General features: G+C 38.0%; 1 protein-coding gene across 2 annotated transcripts in view; it reads left to right on the top strand.

Annotated features, from left to right (window-relative positions):
- Positions 1 to 3,626: 3,626 nt before the first annotated feature.
- Positions 3,627 to 21,493, top strand: part of CTBP1 (C-terminal binding protein 1) — a 39,068-nt gene continuing 21,201 nt past the window's right edge. The window contains exons 1-3 of one of the 2 annotated variants that reach the window (XM_009078823.1): positions 3,627 to 3,781; positions 15,273 to 15,417; positions 19,261 to 19,467. In XM_009078823.1, the coding sequence (XP_009077071.1) occupies positions 3,644 to 3,781; positions 15,273 to 15,417; positions 19,261 to 19,467 (490 nt within the window). In that variant the 5' untranslated portion in view covers positions 3,627 to 3,643. The remainder of the gene's footprint in view (positions 3,782 to 15,272; positions 15,418 to 19,260; positions 19,468 to 21,493) is intronic. The other variant, XM_009078824.1, reaches the window with a different exon arrangement.

Genomic DNA, 21,493 nt, shown 5'->3' with positions numbered 1-21,493 from the left:
TGCCTTCTGTGAGCACGAGTCAGACCCTTAATGTTGTTTTAATGTATTGTTTGTGTTTAATTTTTAGTAAAAATTTGAACACACCATCCAGGCTACAGAGGTTGCAGTGGATAAGAAGTTTAAAAGCTTTGGTTCAAGATTACAGGAGGCTGCAAGAAAAATTAAAGACATGGAAATGAGGATGGAATGACAGGCTGCTATTTTGCCTCAGAATACTGAAGATTGTAAAGCATTGAGAAATCGAATTCATGACCCTGGAAATCAAGCTCAGATTAAGAAATGTCAGGTTGGTAGGGGTTCCTGAAAGTCTTGAGTTAGGATAAACTGAGATTGTTTTCCCATAACAAAGATTATAGGATGTGGGGGTGGATGATATAATTTTTGTTATCTGTGTAATGTGAAATGCTATATCATATACTTAAATAAGCCAGCTAAGTGAAATTAGTTTGACATTTGTGGTGTCGAATATCACTTTTGACCACTTTACAGTTCTTTCTCTCGGGCACAGAGTTGCATGATTTACTGTAAATACAGGCATGGAAAATACTGCTCTTAAGTACACATTGCTTTCTCCTGCCACTCTGCTGCAAGGCCAAAGACATGGTGCAGTATGACATTGCTAGATAAGAAATGGCTAGAACGTATCTAAATGATGGAAGAGGAAGGTTTTTGTTCAAAAGGCTCCAATTCATAGTGAAACTGTGTCTTTCCAAATGTGAACTTTAATAGTGACTGCCACTGTGATGAAGTTACTGTAAGTTTACTTAAGTGTTGAATTATTGCCCGCGATTCAGTGACAGGATATTTAGGCAGAAAGATTGTGCAACAGGAAGTCTATTCTGAAGTTCAGAAAGGATTTTGGCAAGCAAAGGTTTGTAGGGTTTTCATGGTCAAGGTCACTAGATGTATTTGAGTTGTTGGAGCTGAGATTCTTTCGGAGAGTGTTTGTCCTTCTAGTTGTTATCCTGACTTCTGTTTCTGTGCTTTGGAGCTTGGTCTGGCATTCCCCTTAGCACCACCATTAAACAAGTGACTTGGTTGAAATTGTTAGATATACTGGCAGGAGGGGAAAACCAGACCACACCTTTATGTATTTTAGAGAATCCATTGTGTCAAAGGGCTGTGTTTTTGTGCTATTATATTTTGTGGCTTTCTGAGATAGGTCTAGTCAGAAAAGTGTTTCTTAGAAGGGAGAGTTTTTCATCTCATCTTCTTTTTTCTGTTTGGACTATATGTACTGTGCTGTTGACAGAGCTGCCTTGGTTGTAGCTCTGAGGAAATCATCTGTGCCATCTTTCTCCTCATTCACCTTCAACAACTTTAGTATCAAAATGGGGGTTTGTTTAAATTTTATTTTAGGTAACATTCAAACTTGGAGTCCTGGCTTTGCTGGACTGACAAGGTGATGACTGTAACATTTCAGTTATAAGTAAAGTTACTCTACACAATATGAATAGAACTTCTAATGGCATTTTTATATTTGTTTCAAGATGTAATTGCATTTTATTAATGCTATTACATATGCTGTTTTGAAAGAAGCATGAGCAAGTGTATGAAATGCTTTATCTTAGGGTGTTTTAAAATAGATTTAATGTAAGGTTTTATGATTAAGTTCCCCATTAAAGGATGGAATTGTTCTCTGGGTAACTGTATAGCTTTATGTTGTGTATTCATGTAGGGTTTGTGTCCTGTACCACATTACATGAGAGTGGTCTATTTTCTAAAAATGGCTATATGAAGGTTATGTGGCCCTTTCTGGTTCAGTCAGGTTATCAATAGCAAGTTAGCAAAATGCACGATTTTCAGAGATGTATTAGAAAGGCTTCAGTTTAATTTTGGTGGCTGGATGTTACTGGAAGAACCAGTGTACCAGAAGCATTTCTAAGCATGCCTGTCTTGGTAAAGGTTAGGAGTGGGTGTTTTTACAACAGAGAATAGTTTTCATGGATGTTGCACCCATGGAAAACTTTGCTGGTGAATATTTTTCACATCTGAATGCCTCTCTGCTATGGTGAGAGTACTGCAGAGTCAGTCCATTGGCATTATCAGATACTGGAGGGTGCTGGGACTAGAACAGAAAAGAACCAAATGTAGTGACTTGTTCTGTCTTCTTCAATTATAAAATCTGTTTGAATAGGTAAAGAACTATAATGTCAGACTATCTTAGGGCTGGGCTATGATCCTGACTTAGTTAGAAGTGGACATGGAATTTATGGGTCAAGCTGGAGAATTGAGAGGACCTGTGAGGATTGCAGTCTCCTTAGCTATGCTCAGTCAGGCACAGACCTGAGCCTGGTCCCAGTGGGGAAGTAATATGGTGCTTCTGTTGACTTGTGAAAATCCCTTTTCCCAGCAGCTGTTTTTCTTCACCAGATACCTTGTACAGCTGGGATTCTACTAATTTTCCATCCACTTAAAATGCAGATACCAGTTTTTCAGGACTTGCTTCCTAACACAGGCTGCGACTTAAGATGCAGGCATTGCTTGTAGAAGGTAGCTGGGGAGTCTCAGTCCATCGCATTAATGTTGGATTTACTTCTATTATCAAGCAAATTAGCAATGTTCTAACATTCACACTGCAACAAAAATGTGTTGTTGAAATTTGCATACGAGAAATTTCTAGCCTGCTTCATTTTGCAGTGTTTAAAACTTCTTATCTTAATAGAGGAAAAAAAAATCAAGTACTTTACTCTTGGTTTTGCTTTTCCTTATCTCTTCAGGAAGTCCTTTTTTCCACCCACGCTTAAGTACTTTTGTGTAAATGTAATGGTTTAATATTATTCCCTTGAGTACTTTTGTGTATTTATAGCATCTATACTGTTAAAAAGATGCTCTCTAAATACTTTAAGGATTACTTTTCATTTCAAGACTCTGTAAAGAGGATGTAACTGAAGTCTGAAGTTTGAACTGGTTTCTTTCTCCCAGATACTGAACATTAATTTCTTTGTCATTCTACAGTATTCCAAGTGTGATGTTGATTTAAGGAGGAACATTTGTTCATGTTTTGCCAGAGTTTTCATTGGTGTTTGACTAAGATGTACAGAACTGTTTTATAAAACTTTGAAAGTCTAAGCAGACCTACATCAGTAATTAGCCTGTAAACTTGGACACTGGATCCTCAGTAAATGCAAAATTTTGCTGTTGTAGGCTTTTTTCCAGTTCAAATTTAGTCTCAGCAGAATCATCATTATTTATGTAAATTGAACACTCAAATCCTCACTGAGTTGCTTATGATATTCCATGAGCTACACACTTGCAAGCCTGGACAAGATATTCTGTCTAGAGCTCACAAAGATGTGGAATCCAATCAAAACCTAAAGCTTGGATAAGATTGCACAAACACTTCTTAGTAGTGCGGTAAGGATGTATCTTTAAAAAGCCAAATATACTATTCTCTTAATGGTTTTATCCATCTTTCTTTCATTGTTTAGCCTCCTCAACCTCCATGGAATTTTTTTCATAGGTCTTCTGTGTTTGGTTGACTGCTGAGTGTGAACTTGTTCCTGTTTTATTAGCTTCAGTCCTTGCAATCTTTTTCTGCCATCACAAAAAACAGACTAGCTATAATCTATTTTTTAATCAGATTTGCATGGCTTGAATAACAAGTCTTCTCTGTTTCTTTGTAGGCATTCGACCTCCGATCATGAATGGGCCCATGCACCCACGCCCGTTGGTAGCATTGCTGGATGGCAGGGATTGTACAGTAGAAATGCCTATTCTGAAGGATGTAGCCACAGTGGCATTTTGTGATGCTCAGTCTACGCAAGAAATTCATGAAAAGGTAATATTTAAGGGGTATAGTTAATATGGTTTAGAAAATGCAAATATTTCAATCACAGAATGAGTCAGGTTGGAAGGGACTACAGTGGGTCATCTGGTCCAACCTTTCTGCTCAGGTAGAGCCATCCTAGAGCACATGGCTCAGGATTGTGTCCAGATGGTTTTTGAATATGTCCAGTGAGGGAGAATCCATGACCTCTCTGGGCAATCTGTTCCAAACCGCTGTGTCTTGCACAGTAATGAAGATCTTCCTCATGTTCAGGTAGAACTTCCTGTGCATCATTTTCTACCCAGTGCTGATTAATGATTCAGAGCAGGTACAGTGCTGTGTTAGCTGTGACATTGTAGTCACTGGCTTATCACCTCAGTGAGGGAGCTACTGGTAATTTCCAGTTAGTGATGAAACATGGTGATGAAACAAAGATTAAAATGTCTGTGGTGAAGTATGCTTTTGTGTTGTCTGTCTTTGGCTGGATGTTGTCCTTGTGCTCGCCTACTAATTAGATCCGTGGAGGCAGTTTTTTCTGGTAAAAGTACTACACTGATACTTTGAAATGCTCCTTGACAACACTGTTGCTCAGTCCTGGAAGGCCAGATCTCAGTATTGGATTGTCTGTGTGAGGAACTTTATAATTTCTTTATTAGCCAAGAAATTGTGCAGATTGGGTTAGGCAGCCTTGTGCACTGAGAATTGTCACTACTGAGGAGTTTGAAAACAAATGCTAACTCAAAATTCATGTAGAAAAATGCAGTGAATGAGAACCTAGCAGTAACATGGAAACCCGTGCAAAGAAGTGAAAACTTCCTGGTCTTTATTTGTAATTGGAGCTGCAGAGAAACTGTTTGTTGTTGGGGTTTTTTTTTAACAAAACAAAATTTTATAAGGATCAAGGACAACTCATGTCATTTTTTTGAACTTAGAGAGATATTTAGCCCAGACCTTTTTTTTCTCTATTCCCTTTTATTGGATTACATGTGAAGAACTGCAATGTGATAGTGCCTTATTTATGTGTGTTTCTTTTCAATCATGTTGAAAAGTTGCTTTCATTCTGCTGTTTTCTTATCTCCACTCTGAGAAGTTTTAATACATGAAGTAGCTGGATTCTATTTGCAAGGACTAAATGACACATGGAGAATAAGCAATATAAAAGCTGTTCCACTTTTTATTAGTAGATAACAGCAGTCTGTTCTTCGGGTGAGCACTATAAACATTGGCAACTGCACCACCTGTATAGTTTCATGCTTTGCTTACTGAAATCAACATCATTTACTTTTGGTGCCTCAAGACTGGGGAATTCCTGTGTTGCATGAATGCCTTGCCTAGAGACACTGGATATTTTCTGTTATTGGTGGAGTGTAGTATATGAACTTTTCAGATCTTGAGACTGAAAGTCAGTGTGTCTCTCAGATTGTAGTTTTGGAAAGCCTTTAAATAGCTGATGAATGACACAGGTAATCTGTTAGCTTCACGAGAGTGTTGTATCGAGGGGATTATGCTAAAGCTTGCATCCTTTGCTTTTTATTATACAAAAAATAAGTCATTCTCAGTGAGCTCAGTAATACATCAGGAAGATACATTTTCACTAGCTACCAGTACATTGCCATATTGCAGTGTTGTACTCGTCTAAGGGATGAGGCAATCCTGAAATGTTTGGGTTTGCAAAGTACCATCATTCTGCCAGGTAATAAATTTCTGCAACAAAAATCACAAACCTTAATTCATTATCATGCTGTTGTATTACTTCAACGGAGACTGAGAGAAGTGCTTTTATGAAGTGCTGAGCACTGTTCACTTCTGTGTGAAGTGTTCACTGTTCATCTGCAGTGAAAAACAGCTATTTTTCATCTATCTTTAGAGTTACAGTAGAGAAATATCTGTATTTTAGTACTGTTTGTGTAATGCCCTATTTGGGAATGGTGCTCTGCTAAATATAAAATTGTTTTCACAAAAAGTTTTAAAATTAGAAGTTGCATATTTAAAGCAGCATCTAAAATGTTCATGTATTTCTGAATATACATTCCTGACTATACTAAGTGATATTGTCCTGTTAATTAAAATACAGATTTTGATAGTGGATGTTAATTGCAAAAGACTGTTCCAGGTTGTGAAAGAAGAGATGACTGAAAATCAGGAAAGGGGTTGGTGTTGACAAGAGCTTGCTGAAAGTAGAGGCTGAAATTTAATTTTTCTTTTGTGTATTCCATGTCCTCAAGAAGAGCTACTGAATTAATAGAGTAGCAGATAGAGATACACTTGTTCTGAAGTTGCAGGAGACAAGCCAGAGACTGGGAAGCTTAGGATGGGGTTTGAAAGAGGTGATTGACAGTGTTTGATACTCGTAGATTGGTGACTGTAGATGAGTGTAATGGGAGGGTGGGGAAGACATGAGTTGAGAATCAGATGGGGAGCAAAGGAGCGACAGACAGACTGCAAAAGGATGGCTAGAAAGTAAGAAACAATGTAAGCTTAACTTGCACAGTTGCGGAGCCTTGATCACAGAAGCCAGTGTTTGAAGAGTGAACATTTCTGAATCTGGAGAAGGGATTTCTGCAGGTCATGAGAAGGTTTCAGGGACAGGATGATGGTTTAAAATGCTGTCTTTACAGTATTTTAAGGAAATAAGAGTACAAAGGGTAATTTGTAGCAGTTTGTGAGACAGTAAAGCACAAGATAGGTATTTTTTTCATTGAGGAGCAAGGAGATGGAGAGATTTTGTAACACATACAGAAAGGTGGAAAAGAAAAGAGGATTTGAATGCCCTTTGTATACAGGGTCAGGAGCAGGATGTTAGCAAATGCTCTTAGACCTTACTACTGAAGGTAGTTTTCTCTAAATTGGGTAGTGCCCAAGTTGCAGTTCTGCAGCAATTCCCTTATGCCAAGAATTCATTTGTGAATCAGTTTTTATGGCTGAGGAGATTAAAGTATGGAAAATAAGTAACTAGTTTAAAGTCACAAGTAAATAGTAACATGTATGAGACCTCTGTTCACCTCAGGTCAAAGCATTCATTCCCCATTCTGCTACTTTGGAAGGCAAGTTGGATGGTGAAGATACATTTCCTTCCTTTTGAAAATCAGGCTGCCAGTGCTTAATTGAATACCCACAGTTACTGAAAGTGACCCAAGGTTTTGAAATAACATTGTAGTTAAGAGGGCAATTAATACACTTAATCAGGAATTACTCACATGTAAGGTTTTACTGGTTCTTGGTTTGTTGTTTGTATTTTTCCCCTGTTCTCCCTAGAAAAAGCAGTTTGTTTTCAAGCCAGTCTGAAAAGCTGCAATAGGTGTGTTTATCCCTTAACCACCAAATCCGGTTTTACTGTAGGTGTTGCATATGGCTGTGTGAAGTTGGACATTGTGTTTGTCAACCTGTTTCATGGAATGACTGGGAACTGGGTTCATTCCATCCTATCAAGAAACTTCTATCATTTAGGACCAAAATATTTTAATATTTCAGTGTTTAAATTTCTTTCTATCATTCCATCCTATCAAGAAACTTCTATAATTTAGGACCAAAATATTTTAGTATTTCAGTGTTTAAATTTCTTTCTTATTAAAGATTTGCCTTACTGTTGACAGAAGTTACTCCCTGTACTTGAACTGGGTTTTATTTTGCAATTAATGATGTGTAAACTATCGCAGTAACCCTCTAAGGCTGATTCCAAGTATACATGATATTTTGGTTTGTTCTGCCAAAAATACAGGTGTTGATAAAAAAAAAAAAAAAGTAAAAATACTTAGCTTGCTTCCATTCTCATTCCAGGTTAACTTGCCTTTTTTCACTGTCATGCTCTGTTGTCTCTCCCCCTCCCCTCCTTTTTTTTTTTTCCCCAATCTCTATTCCTTTCAGTGCCATTTGCAGTTTGCTACTTTTCCTGTCTCCTTGGCAGCCTACCCAGAACTTCTGATTTCTGCAGTGTTGCTGCTCCTTTCCACTTCTGTACCTTTGAAGGCATGACAGACTCAATCACACCCTTGAGGTCTTTGTGTTGCCCAAGATTTTTTTGAGTTCACGTTTTGAACTCAAACGTATTTGAGTATTAGATGCTCTTTGGGCTTCCTGACCTTTGCTGTATGTTCTGTAACATGGAAGAGCTGTGTAGATCCAGAGGGCCAAAAGTAAGCATAATGTGCAAGAGCTGGTAATAGATGTCTTCACCAAGCAGAGAAAAACAGTGATTCTTCCGAACCCAAATGAAAATACAGGAAGCAAAATTGATTAGGAATGGTCTTTAAAGCAAAATGTATAGGCTGGAAGAATTTAAGAGTTTGTCTGAAACGAGTACATTTTCTCGTTCTCTTTTTCTGTAATTATGTGGTTTCCTACATGTTACCTCGAATCAGCTAGGAGGGAAAAATGTGTGTTTTCAGCCGGGTTTACAGCTGTGAGCAGATAGCCAGTTCAGCAGAACACTGAAGAGAGGAGGTTCTCTGGGTGGAAGTGGGAAAAGAGTGACTCGGGGAAACCTGTGCCCCAGCCTTAGCAGTGGTTGAGGTAGAATGTGTCAGGTCCCTTGACTCCTGTTCTAAGAGCACAAAATAAGATCATCTTCACAGGGTTGCTAGATTTCCATATTTTTAGTTTAAGTGGGGAAAAAAATGGAAAAGCTGAATTTCAGTTCAGCAGTGTGGGACTTGAAGTTTTTCAGTTGCACTTTTACATAGGGATTAAATGTAGAAACAGTTCCAGTGATTACCTTTTTTTATCTAAGACTGTTAGAAAGAAGGACTGAAGAGCTTTCTTAATGCAGTGAATGTTCTGAAACTGATACAAACAAATTGAGGATGATGCTGTTGTTCAGCTCTTTGAGTTGCCCCTCGAACAGCAGTGGTTAAGTAAGATAATTTTTCCAGCTTCCAATTCTTTGTTTAGCAATAAAGCTGCAATCTTGTGTTTACACCATCAGTGCTGTTTATATTTATGATGCAGTTGCAGCATTTCAGTTTTCCATCAAATTTAAATTTTCAAAGAGCATGGATTGAAAGGAAGCAGCTTAGTTCTAAACAGTAATGCATACTTGGGATTAAGTTGTCACCTCGGAGCTGATCCAAAACCTTATAAATTTACTGAAACTGAATGAGCCTTGGATCAGATTCCTTATGAAAGACTTTGAAAAAAAGTAACAAAAGGAAACCCTAAAAACGTTTGTTACACCTCATTATATGGCAAAGTCATTAACTTAGGGCTGTCGCAGTAAGGATGTGTACAGAACCAGTGTTTGCTTTCAGTTGCTTTCTGTCAACATCTGTTGGATTTTCCAGTGGCAGTACTACAGCTCAAGAGCAGCATGGCAGGAAGGGGCAGACTGCCCCTGTCTCCTGAGCTAACAGCCTTGAAAAAGCAAAAGGCAAGTACTGCTGCTCCCAGCAAGCAGCATATACCAACCAATCTTACAGAGATTCAAGTGTGATATAGTTGGTTATCAGCTAACTTTTATTTTCGTTTCCCGGTCCCAGGTTTTACTAAGGATCAGTGAGGCCTGAATATTGCAGGTATATTTTGACAAGTTTTTTGTGACAGGATTGTATGGGTTGATGCCTTGTCATCAGTGGCTTCCATGACATAATTATCCTTTGGTATAGCTGTTCAATCCATCGTAGTGTCTGATAGGCTTGAACTGAATTGGAACACAATTCGGCCTTATTAATAGAACATACAAGTTAACAGAACTCCTGTTAAAGATTTTTCATTACAACCTTTTATTTAATAAAAATGTTTTCAGAGTTGATATGCTGAAATTGACTTCTGTCATTAAACTGCCTGTAATGGTCAGTAAATACTGCTTCAATATGTTATTTAAAAGGAAGGTCATTATATGCTGTGCAGGTTTTTTATGTAGTATTAGTATGTATATGTTTTTTAATAGTTTATTTTTAGAAGACTAGAAATACAGTGTGTCATATATATATGTGTCACATGTATATGTAGTTTCTGCAGTGTGTGGATATGGAAGTTTTTAAAGAGTGTTTTCAGGAGCAGGTAAGTTTTGTTTATGTTTGTGGAAAACATTTACACTTGTATTTATGTACAGTATAAACTTAAGTATTAGTATTTAGGGTCCTCACTAGACAGGATCCTGGCTGAATAAAGTGCATGTGAAATGGGTGGTTACTGACAGCACCGTGGATCATAGGAGCCTAAAAGTGACCTGAGAGTCTTGTAAAGAGAACTGGGAGCTTGTAAAAAGCAGCACAAGGTAGCAGAGTTTTGGAGAGCTACTAAATACTGTTTGAGCACACTGGCTTTTCTTCTTAATTTTAATGGCACTGGTTTCACATGGACTCTTTGCGACGTTGTAGTGAGGCTGTGAGAGCAGCTACAAGTCTCTGCAGCCTTTTCTGCGTGACAGACTAGTGGTTATAAATTTGATGTGCATCTGCTTTTTGCAAGTTAAATAAGGCAAAGCCTACTCTGTTTCAGTAAAGTACACTTTTCCCACCCAAATGTGCAAAATATCTCAAGTCTGTTGGTGACACTAGAAATTTTTTTTTTTTCTGTTGGTGACACTAGAAATTTTTTTTGGGGGGGGGGGAGAGATGACACATCAAACTCCCAAGCCCAAGAAATGCAATACCCTGTGGTTTCTAGAACCAAATGAAATACAACACCTTCTGGTGATGATTTTTCTAGAAGTTTGGTTTTAAAATTATTATATCTTGTCATATTCACTAATATAATTTATAGATATTTTCTGTCTCTGCATTGAAGTACTTTGGCATTTTACGTACTGTGTTATGTTTCTGTGCTCTTGATTTGATCTAAAAGCCACTGAGATTGTCTCTCAGAGCCAAATCCAGAAGTGTCTTTAAATGCTCAAAAAAGAAGAGAGGTCTCACTGTTTGATTCTTAGCATGTTACAATATGTTCATTTTTTATAAAATGTAAGCAAGCTGCTAAGTTATTCCCCAAATAATGAGGCATGTGTGACTATGTGATGTTTGGCATGATGGCTAAACTAGTCTGGTCTGAAAGAAGGTAGAAAAAAGTAAATAGGAAGATGTTTAAGAAAGGATTTCAACCTTTGGTAATCAGTACTCAGGATTTGTTAAATTCTTGGAAATAGAAATGTCTAATACTACAGTGTAATATGTTCCCTAAGAGCCTTGGGGACGTGGCACGTTGTAAAAGCAAAGTAGTCAGTTTCAGGCTGAAGAACAGCAGAAAGGCCTGTCCAAGCCATTGTGATTGGAAGAGCTGTCAGCTCATGGGAAGAGGGTATGAAAAAGGCTTTCAACAAGCAGCATGCTGTGGCTTCACCTGAAAGTAAGTCTGAAGGCATAGAAATCAAGCAGATGAGCCATATAATCATGTGGTAACAGAAGGAAGCCAACTCATGTCCTGCGTTTCAACTCCTGTCTTGGTTCCTTTCTTCCTGAAGAGCACAGTTGAAGTGTGTTGAGAACAGGAATGGCTGTTGAGGAAGCACAGCTAATTCTGCTTGTTCTCTATCAGGTTTTGCCTGTTGCCTTTCCTTGCAAGAGGTCATGAAAGATCATTGTCTGACTGCCACATACTTGGGCTGATCTGGAATTTCTGCCTTGTTTGTGATCTCACTCAAAGTGACACAAGTTGATCTCTTTGTCATGAAGTTGTACTAGAATTTGGTAAAAGTTGTTTCCATCAAGTTAATTGTGGAAAATGATGGGAAAACCCCACATACACTCCCTGTTTCTCTCATGCATCCACCACTGGGAGTGATTCTGTTAAATGATCAGTAAACTGCTCCTATGGATAGTTATGTTTTCTAAAGATTATTTAATTTTTCAGAACCGTTGACATTTATGCTGTATTTTATTTTGTATGTTGTTTTCAGATTTAGTTCAAGTTTTGATTTTACTCATTGACAAGCTTGTCAGACTTCCTTGTGTGCTTTTAATATATGTAATGACTGAGAATATAATGAATGCAAATAATTCCAAACTACATAAACTTTGACTGTTTTTTTAAAATCTCTAAGTGGCATTATTAACATTCACCAATGTGAATGTTTTAAACTTCAGACTTTCTGCTATTATTTTCTGCCTTTTTGGCATACTTTGGTCACTTGGCCAGTTACGAAAAGGAGTAACAGAATTAAAATTTCAGGTTAATGTGATATAATACACACTTGCAGAGTATTACATTTTTAGCAATGGATTTCCTTGCTAACTAGTCCATAATCCTAGGAGAGGCTCAGTCATTAAAAAGAAATTCTAAAGGATTTGTTGCTTGCATCTGTTTGATCTGTATCCCATATAATGGGTAAATAACTGCCTGTGGAAATGGCTGGTGTCAGCATTAGGCCATAGCTGGGAAATACTTTTCCTGTTATTGAGCACATTCCCAAGCTTCCCAATACTTTTCTGTCTGCTCCTAGTGCCAAGCCATAACCTAGATGGGCCCAAAAACCTGGTGTAATTGGTCCAGACTGGTTCTCTTAGAGTCCAAATGACAGTCTTGACTGGCTGAGTTAATGAAATATGCATGATTATGAAGTGAAATCTGCTTTGCAAATGAAACACTCTGATTTTAAAACATAAATGTCTGAGCTGCTTCAGCTGTCTTTTAGCCACAGTTTAATGCACTCCTTAAAGCAGTGGCAGCTCTCTGCACCCACAGAAGCCACACGCACCATTGGCCTCTTCCAGTCTGGCAGAGGGGGGTCAGCCTTAAGGGTGTCCTTGTAAGTTCTAAGCTGCTTCAATTTTCGTTCATCTTACATCTACACAGAGGTTGTTTTTCTCCTGCAGTACAGCAATCTGGAGCAGCCTTGGAGGGGCAGGGAGAGATGTGTGTGATACAGCACAGATACAAAATGGAGGACATAGCTGATTGGAGAGAACTGGAGTATCATAAAGGACTTGAGGACCTTGCTGTGACTTGGAGAATGAAGTCCTGCTGCAGTCTTGGGAGCATGACAGAAACACAGGCGTCAGAGAGAAGGATTCAGATTTGCATATTAATCCAAGGATCAGCTAGGAGCATGGCAATGGCTATGGAGAAATGTCACACATCATGTGAGGCTTCTTTAGAAGAGATTGCCAGTACGTAGACTGCTATTAGCAGTGCTGGTGGTGGTGTTGACACAGTTTTGAGGGACATCTCCAGTAGCACTCTGGGAGCAGTTGTGGTCACACACTGAAGAATTGGGATTAGACTTGTGGAGAAGTGTTAACTTGATCAGGATGGTAGAAGAGCATTATCCTTGACGAGACTAGAATCATAGAATCATAGAATCAACCAGGTTGGAAGAGACCTCAAAGATCATCAAGTCCAACCCTACCATTGTTACTAGACCAGGACTAGGCTTGTCAAGTCTAGACAGACAAATGCTGTGAGGGGATGTGATCGTTGTCTATAAAGACATTTGGATTGTAAATACCAAGGGGAGAAAGTGTGGTTTAAGCAAATGGCCAACTCTGGCACCAGAACAAATGCATACACACTGGGCTGTGAATAAATTGAAGTTGAAAATGAGAAGAAATTTCCATATCAGTGAAGCTGAGAGATTTTGGAACAATTTTATTTTGGTATCTAGTGGGAACAAAAGTAACCTAAGGGTGTTTTAGGTGGACACTCAGGTTTTAAGAGGAACTATGTTGTGTAGACTGCCTTGGGCATGGGCTTTGGCTTGGCCCATGGCAAGTGTAATGTTGCTGCAGAAGCAAAACCAATAAATGTTTTGGGGCTTTATTTTATTTTTTTTTTGAACACTGTGTAACAGCTCCAGGTAGCACGTTCTGATGAGTGCAGTCTTTCTGATTGGAGGCTGCTAGATGTAATCTCCCAAAAGACTTGTTTGTGCCATTAGAATCAAGGAGTTTTCTGTGTGTAATCATTTATAACATCAGAGCCTACAGTTGGTCTTTGAATTATGCTGTAGCTGCATTCTTTAAGGATGTGTAATTTGTAATGTTTTTTGCAGTTCTTCCTAGTAAGGGTTCTGGTCTTTATCTGATTAAGAACTGAGGTTCTCAGTCCAGAAACACCTGTTGAAATAACACAAATAATATTGCAAAGCATTTGGTAAGAAGTGCTTTTCTTTCATTTTTATGTACTTTGATTTTATTTTCTTTCAAAATTTTTCATTGTGTACTTTAAGCATTACTGCTGCAGATCTTAGGTTCCAACAATTGTAGTCCTGTATGTGCAAGACTCTGTTTTGCTGCAATAGTTTGGGGGTTTTAAATTACTTATGTTGATGTTGATTATCGTTCCTGTTTTTGCACTACACTAGGAAATGCTCATAGGGGCACAGATAATTCAGATGACAGAATTTGTACATGCGCCAGACCCAAAAGTCTGTTGGGTAAGAAATTTAGAGCCTCTGCAGAACTTTCATGTGAAGTATGTCATAGGAACCTCTTGAAGTCATTACAGCTGGCTTAGCTGCTGAAATGATTTGTGCATGTTTTGTGTCTTGTATAGTGATTAGGATATTAGCTAGTGCATTGAAGGTAGAAGCACAAGAGAAGTGGTTTGAAGAAGTGAAATCATCCAATTTGCATATAAAGAGGAAAGTATTCTCTGCTTTCTGAAAAATAAACTTGTATTAGCTGTGTGAGGTGCAGCGTCACTGTTTGGTAGCTGAATTTGAAACTGCTGGGCATGGTGTACTAGGCTCCTCTTCCCCCTCTCCACATCTCTTCTTCTCAACTCCTCTTTAGGAGATTGAATGTACTTTAAGGTAACTTAAAGATATCCAGACCTTTCAGACCCTGTAAAATTATTTTTGCTTTTTTTGGTGCTCTCTCACAAGGTTTCTTTCCTTCTGCAACGTTTTTGCTTTGGTGCAGTTTCTTATTTCTTAGAGGTTTTGGTTTTTTTCTGGATAATGGCTAATTTGGCATCTCAGTTATTACCCTTTTATATGACATGCAGTTTTCCATCAGTGAGAGCTTCGTTGCAGTATCAGTAAACTAAGGGGCAAACAGTTTGTTCTTACGTATGAATTGACAGATGTCAGTCTGTTGTCGAAGGGTTTTGTAGTGATGGCTGAATGTTTTCTATTCAGGTATCAAGTGATTCAATAGTGAGGTGAGTGCCTGTACCACTGTGTGTGTGGGGAAGAGATCCTGCTCTGTGACTCCATTCAAAACTGAATGTCAGCTGTCTAAGCATAAAATACTCTCTGTGTGCAGGGAGTGCATCCTCGCATGTTATGCTTCATCTGCTGTGCAGATCCAGTCCAGTGCCACTTGTACTTAGGGTTTGGTGTTGCAGAGCATCTCTTGTGGAATGAGAAGAGTTTTCCTTCTTAACAAGAACACAAATACAGGTCACTTAGTTCTTCTAAAGCTAATCCCATCATGCTAGGACAGGTACATCAGATGAAAAAGACTTATCAAGAGGCTGGAATATACTTGGAGAAGTAACCTTAATAAGACCCACCCTGAATGTAATGCTTTTACAGTCTTTTTATACCTGAAAATATGTATATGTGATTAAACTGAGATTCTATTAAAGAAAAGAAATAAAAGTATTATTTTTTCTTCCATTTTATTTATAGGTACTAAATGAAGCAGTGGGTGCACTGATGTATCACACTATCACTTTAACACGAGAAGACCTGGAGAAATTTAAAGCACTTCGAATAATTGTCCGAATCGGCAGTGGTTTTGATAATATTGACATCAAATCTGCTGGAGATTTAGGTATGACTCTTACAGACTTTATTTTGCATCTTATACTTGTCTCCAGAAACCCGATAGCATCTAAATCTTTGCATTATGTTTTCTGTGTATTTTATACTAGCATCGTATGTAAGCTGTATAATTTCCTCATCAGAGTGTTTAAAACTCATTATGGAGATACTAGCATTAGTTAATTAAGTGATAATATTAACAGCTTTGTGACAGGGTGACAATCCGCCTGCTCAATATAAACCCAAGGAGTAAGGCCATAATTTTTCATCACTCTCTTTTTTACCCCAGTTCTGTATTTTAACTACTACTGCTGTAATCCAATTACAAAATATAATTCCATCAGCATGGCATACGACTTCTGTTTGAATAAAAAATGAGATCATTATCAACTGCCTGAGACTTATTTATGATGCATGAGATTTAGTACTAAACCACTCCATAAAATAGAAATACCGATTTTATAGGAGAATCAGTTGTTGCTGCTTCAGAATAAATTCAGCTACTGGAACTATAAAGAGATAGTACTTTGTTTCCCTGTGAAAAAAACAAGTCTGATTTGTACTTTATTTCTTTAGGATAAACCATCTCTTACCTATAATCTACAGGTCAAACTACCACTTGGAGTAAACATTTTTTTTCCTTTCTTTTCCAAGGTTGAGGTGACCAAGTATGTTTTGCATTATGTTTTGGAGGCATCTTGGAAACATTTGTTTCAATGGCACAGTGCTTAGTCCTGGGAATAGTCCCAGTGATGTAGTGAGGAGCTGTAGTATGGTCTGTTTATCAGCTAATGATAGTAAAATACCCATTTTAATGGTGGTGTGTTTTGCACAGCAGGCAGAGCCTAACCACTCCTTGGTGAGTTTTCCAAAGAATAGGTTGGGTCTGAAGGCACAGTGCAAGGCTGTGTTCTGCCTGTGGTAACCAGTGCCACAGGCACATGTGTTGTGAGCCCCAGAAAACACATATTTGTGTAGAGGTTGGCCTGGGGTAAAATCTTAAATCAAAAGCCAAAACCTAGATACAGATCAAAGGCTCTGACCAGTCAGGAGTCTTGAGCTGTGGAGAAAATCCCTGATAAGAGAAAGATTTCTGTGGGTTTGTTGGCTGTTTCTTCTGCACGTCTCTATGCTGGATTGTACCCAAGCTTATAACTTAAATGCATCCACATAATTCTTCAAGGCAGAGTACAGCAGATTTGGGAAATTCTCATTCATATGAAATGCTAAATGGCCACATACCTCATCATTCAGTTCCTTTGTTTTGATTAGACTGAGTTACAGAGTTAGGGTCCATCCTGTTTGTGCAGCCCAGTATTTACAAAATATGATTGTCACTATTGTCAAAAGCTAATAAATGCTGGAAGGATTACGGTGTAAAATCTCTGATTTTACTAGTTTGGGTGAAATGGTTGGAATGAAATACCAACTACTACATGAACAAATCACTATCCATTTGTTGAAGTAGTGCAAATAATACACATCTGAAGGAGGTAACATGTGAGTGAATTGCTCTTTGTAAAAAGCTTTGATTTGCTTTTGAAATGTATTCAAAGTCTGACATATTCCTGAACTTCCATAGCGATTTGAGTTATTTTTCATAGTGCTATCTCATGGCATTGTTATCAGCTTTTCCTATTAAGCATTATTTTTGTTAGCACTTTTACTCTTCATAAAAAGCCTGAAAAAATGTGTTTCTTGGATAAAATCTGCTTTTTTCCCACTTTAAACGTTGACAAATATATGTACTAGTTGTGGGTGTAGCTGGATGCAGGTAAAATGGGAGTCAAGGTAATGCTCATTGACTCCCGCATTTCTCAGCATTGAACTTGTGCACAAAATCATTGAAAGCAGTGGCAGAAGAGGAAAAGGAAGGGAGCATAGATCAGTGGATATGCAGTCAGAGTGTGTTGTCTTTTCCTGTGTGAAATGTCTCTTCATCTCCTTTCAAAAATAAGCTGGCTTTAAGTTGGAGGAAAATACGGGAAAAAAATATCTGCAGTTCAAGAGATAAATTATTGGACTTTCATTCCCTGTTTCCTAAGGAAACCTATTAGGAAGGAAGGTATATTATTTCTTTTCCCAAATACATAATATAACTCTTTAAGCTCCTTTTAAAGCATTATTTTGTTGATGCCAGCTATCAGGAGACATGCTTATTTAAATTCATTTTGCCATGTGAAACCTGCTTTTTTTCTCCAGTAAAGACTTTCTGTACAAACAAACGAAGCTGTTTAATATGATGCACTTAGAGGGATGTTGGTTTTCAGTCGTGTACTTTTCCCCCAGTCGTGCTTTTTTTCCCCCATTTTTAAAAATGGTGAGTTTCCTGCTATCATTGATGTTATCAGGATGCCAAGATTAATATCCTGGCAAATGATGCTGGCTTATCTTTTTGTAAGTCAGGGCAGTGACTCAGCAGACAACGATTATCTCCACAGCAGAGGAAAGAAAAATAATTCTTTAGGTTCCTTGTGTTGGTTTACATTGGTGTAGAGAAAGCTGTGAAAAAATACTGGGCAGCAGAATAAAGGCATTTGAATGTAGAACATAGATAAATATGGTATGAGTTTATTATTTGTCATATTATTGTTATTGCTGTTATTGAAGAGAATGTTTCTTCTTCCTTGCTTTGTAAGATATGCTTGTGTTAGCTGAGGACTTACTGAATATTTATTTATGTAAAAACCCAAACAGTGAAAACAGTATTAGGATGTTTTTAGGATACAAAACACTTTTTTTTTCCTTCCACCATGAAATTATACTCTATGCTGTGTGTTGTCTCAGTCAGCAGAACTGAGACACAAACATTTGTGGGAGCTGATGATTAGAGAGAGAGAATGTGTAGTACACAGAGTGAAGAGAGACAAATATAAAAAGGGCACAAACTTTTTTCAAGTAAACATTTTGCTTAACTACTGTTTATTGAGTACTGGAAGGTAAAAAGCAGAATGGGATAACTTGCATGCTGTTACAATCATGTATTGACGCATCTATGTTTTTAAGTAAAAAATTACTATTGTGAGTCTTGAATCAATCCACCTTCTGCAGTTTTCTGTGAAAATCTGTACCAGTCTTCTACCTGCTTGATGTTACACCTGTTTCGCTAGTAACTTTTCAACTATTAGGAACTTGAACTTAATTTGGGATTACCTTTACCTCCTATGCAGAAGCAGATTTTGTTTCCCTATTGACTGCCATATGGGTTCTCTCTATACTTTGAGGGATCAGGAAAGGACTGGGATTCTGTTGTAATTCTACAAACTCATGTGCAACACATAACAGATTGTCCCTTCCTGTGTCATGATTACCCATACAGGATTTGGAATTACTAACAGTCATCCTGTGAGGGCTTTGTAAGAGTTGCTGTCTTTATAAAGTATTTTATCCTTTTTGTAACTTGCTTCGAAGGGTATCTGCCTAGTGGTGGAAAGCTAACTCACAATGAAACCTAAACAATGATTGTTACCCACACTGAGAGCAAAGCAGATTTCTCCTTGTTATTCAAAACACTGAGCTCAGTGGACATGTAAAATGCTTACCAAGACTCATGTTCTAAACTATCTGACATGTTCAGTGCTTTTCTTTTGTGATTTCAGTGATCCGTTTACCTTAGTTTGCAATAAGTAAAACCACAATAAATGGTAATTAAAAAAAATTAGAAAAATGTGTTTGCACGTATCATCAACTATTATGTCAATTATTCCATCTGCCATTACAGTAAGAAACTTAGTATTTTTGCAGGACATGTTGAAATACCTGGAATTTTAAATATCATAATCCTGAATTGCTGTTAAATGAGAAAAAGTAAGCAACATTTGGCAACTGGTATCTTTTCCCCCGCTGTGCACAGGGATCGCAGTGTGTAACGTGCCAGCCGCCTCGGTAGAAGAAACAGCAGATTCTACCATGTGCCACATCCTGAACTTGTACAGGCGAACCACTTGGCTCCACCAGGCTCTGCGAGAAGGCACGAGAGTACAAAGCGTGGAACAGATTCGGGAAGTGGCTTCTGGAGCTGCCAGGATCAGAGGGGAGACCTTGGGCATTATTGGATTAGGTATGTTGGCTGGATAGGTGGGTTTAATACTCTTTGCTTTTCAGTGCTTTAAAACAAATTATGAAGATTTGAGCTATAAAAATGGAACGCTAGTTCACTCCATGTCAAGCATTGTGGATAATGTCACTTCATTTCTTGTGTTTGTCTCAAATATTTTCCCTTTAGACATAATCATTTCCCTCAGAAAACTTGTTTTGTTGTTGATATTCTCTCAATTCTTTGAGTTCCTGTACATCTTAGTGTTGCCATACTGCCTGATGTCAGGCACATTGGCTGTAAGAGGAGATGTTATCACTTTTCCACGACAAGAATCCTGCTTCTTCAATCCAGTGTCACATGTATGTGATTTATTTCTTACCTGTTGTTATACTTAGTTCTGTTTGGGCTCTTTTCCTCTTACTGTTTTTAACATGAAAAGTTTTTGCTGCCATAACATCCTGCAGAGCAGTTATTTTGTGCATTTGGTTGAGCTGCATTTGAAATTGTATTTCAATACTAATGAGAGTAAAAATATATGCAAGAAAGTTTGAAATGTTTCCAGACCTAATAAAATCACCTACTTACCTCTCTGAGTGGCCCTAAATGTATTTCAGCATCTAACAGATGGACAGGCTTGCTTGAGATGAATTAATTACTGTCTGTTAACAGAAGTAGAGAACAAAAACAAGCAAGTTGGTTTCTATATAAAAATTATTCAGTCATGTGCTTGTCTTATACAGATCTGATAGACTGTGGATGTAATTGCCGTGCTATTCATCCACAGGAAATAATAATAATATGATTTTGACAACAAGGCATCATACTTAAATGACTGTTCCAGTTACACATTGCTGTCAAATAACTCAAGCCATGAACTCTTACTTTTGGAAGCTGAAAATAGCCTGATATTACAGAGTACTCATTTAAATGAGCATGCAATACACCAAAAACATCTCTACAGTCAAAGAACTGCCTTTAAAAGGCAACTTTTAAGGACTTGGTCATGAAGTTGCTTTCTCAAATCTATACCCATGTAATTGTGCATCTCATTTGAACACAACATCTGTACATAAAGAATAGATAGTTGCCTGCAGTGTTTCCAAAATGGAAGTGCATATCTAGTTTTTGAAACCTGAGCTTTCGCTCACATGCAGTGTGCATAATTGCTGGAGATACCTGTCCTATTGGCATTGGATTTTTTCTTATTGAACAATTTAACACTTGAGGTTAGAAAATAGTCTTTCATCGTTGACTTCCTTAAGTGAATTTTGTGTGTTGGTTTTGGTGTGAATGACTGAAAAGTATAGAGAAATAAATGGATAGTCAGATTGCCAATATGTGCATAAAGCTTCGTAAAGTGCTGGGTTTTGGGTTCAGTTTTAAAAAGCCTTTTGTGTGCATGGTATATTAAAAAGCAAGTAAAATCTGATTCTAAAGGCACACATCTGTTGCGGTTATTAACCAGTTCTTGTTTCTAGCCTTTTGTTCTGCCTAGATTTTTTCCTACAATAGAATACTCCCAATTTCAAGGAGAATTAAATTTTAAAGTTACTTTTGAAAGCTTCCACTCTTCCTGTGTATGCATGTGAATAGGCACACCACTTTGATCCTGACCTGTTCTAACAAACTCTCATGTAGCTATGTATTCATGAAGAATAAAAATGTAGGCTTAAAAGATGTGGCTGTACTAGAGTTTCTGTGTGACCTCTTCAGGCACTTAGGCTGTGATGCTGTGCTGGTTTGAAAGCAAACCCGTGAGACTCCAAGTCAGAAATACTATTTAATAGGAAAAACAAAACAACAAATGCAACAGTACAAAAAAACCCACTGAGTCCGAAAGTAATCTGACATCCTGTCAGTCAGGGTGTAGTAGTAGTCCCATTAACTGGTGGCTGCAGTCCTCCTGGAGTGATGGGTTTGTTGGAGCAGTGATCCCCCAGATCCAGTCCTGTCCCGAAGGTCCAGCGGCAGCTCTTGTCCTCTGGGAATCCAGCAGGCAAAGGGCTCTATGCTGGTCCAAACTCCAGTTTATATACCTGCAGGAATG

This window comes from Acanthisitta chloris, unplaced genomic scaffold, assembly GCF_000695815.1.
Source record: "Acanthisitta chloris isolate BGI_N310 unplaced genomic scaffold, ASM69581v1 scaffold10147, whole genome shotgun sequence".
NCBI lineage: Eukaryota > Metazoa > Chordata > Aves > Passeriformes > Acanthisittidae > Acanthisitta > Acanthisitta chloris.
The sequence above is the reverse complement of the archived record's forward strand: the minus strand, read 5'-3'. Positions and strand labels throughout refer to the sequence as shown.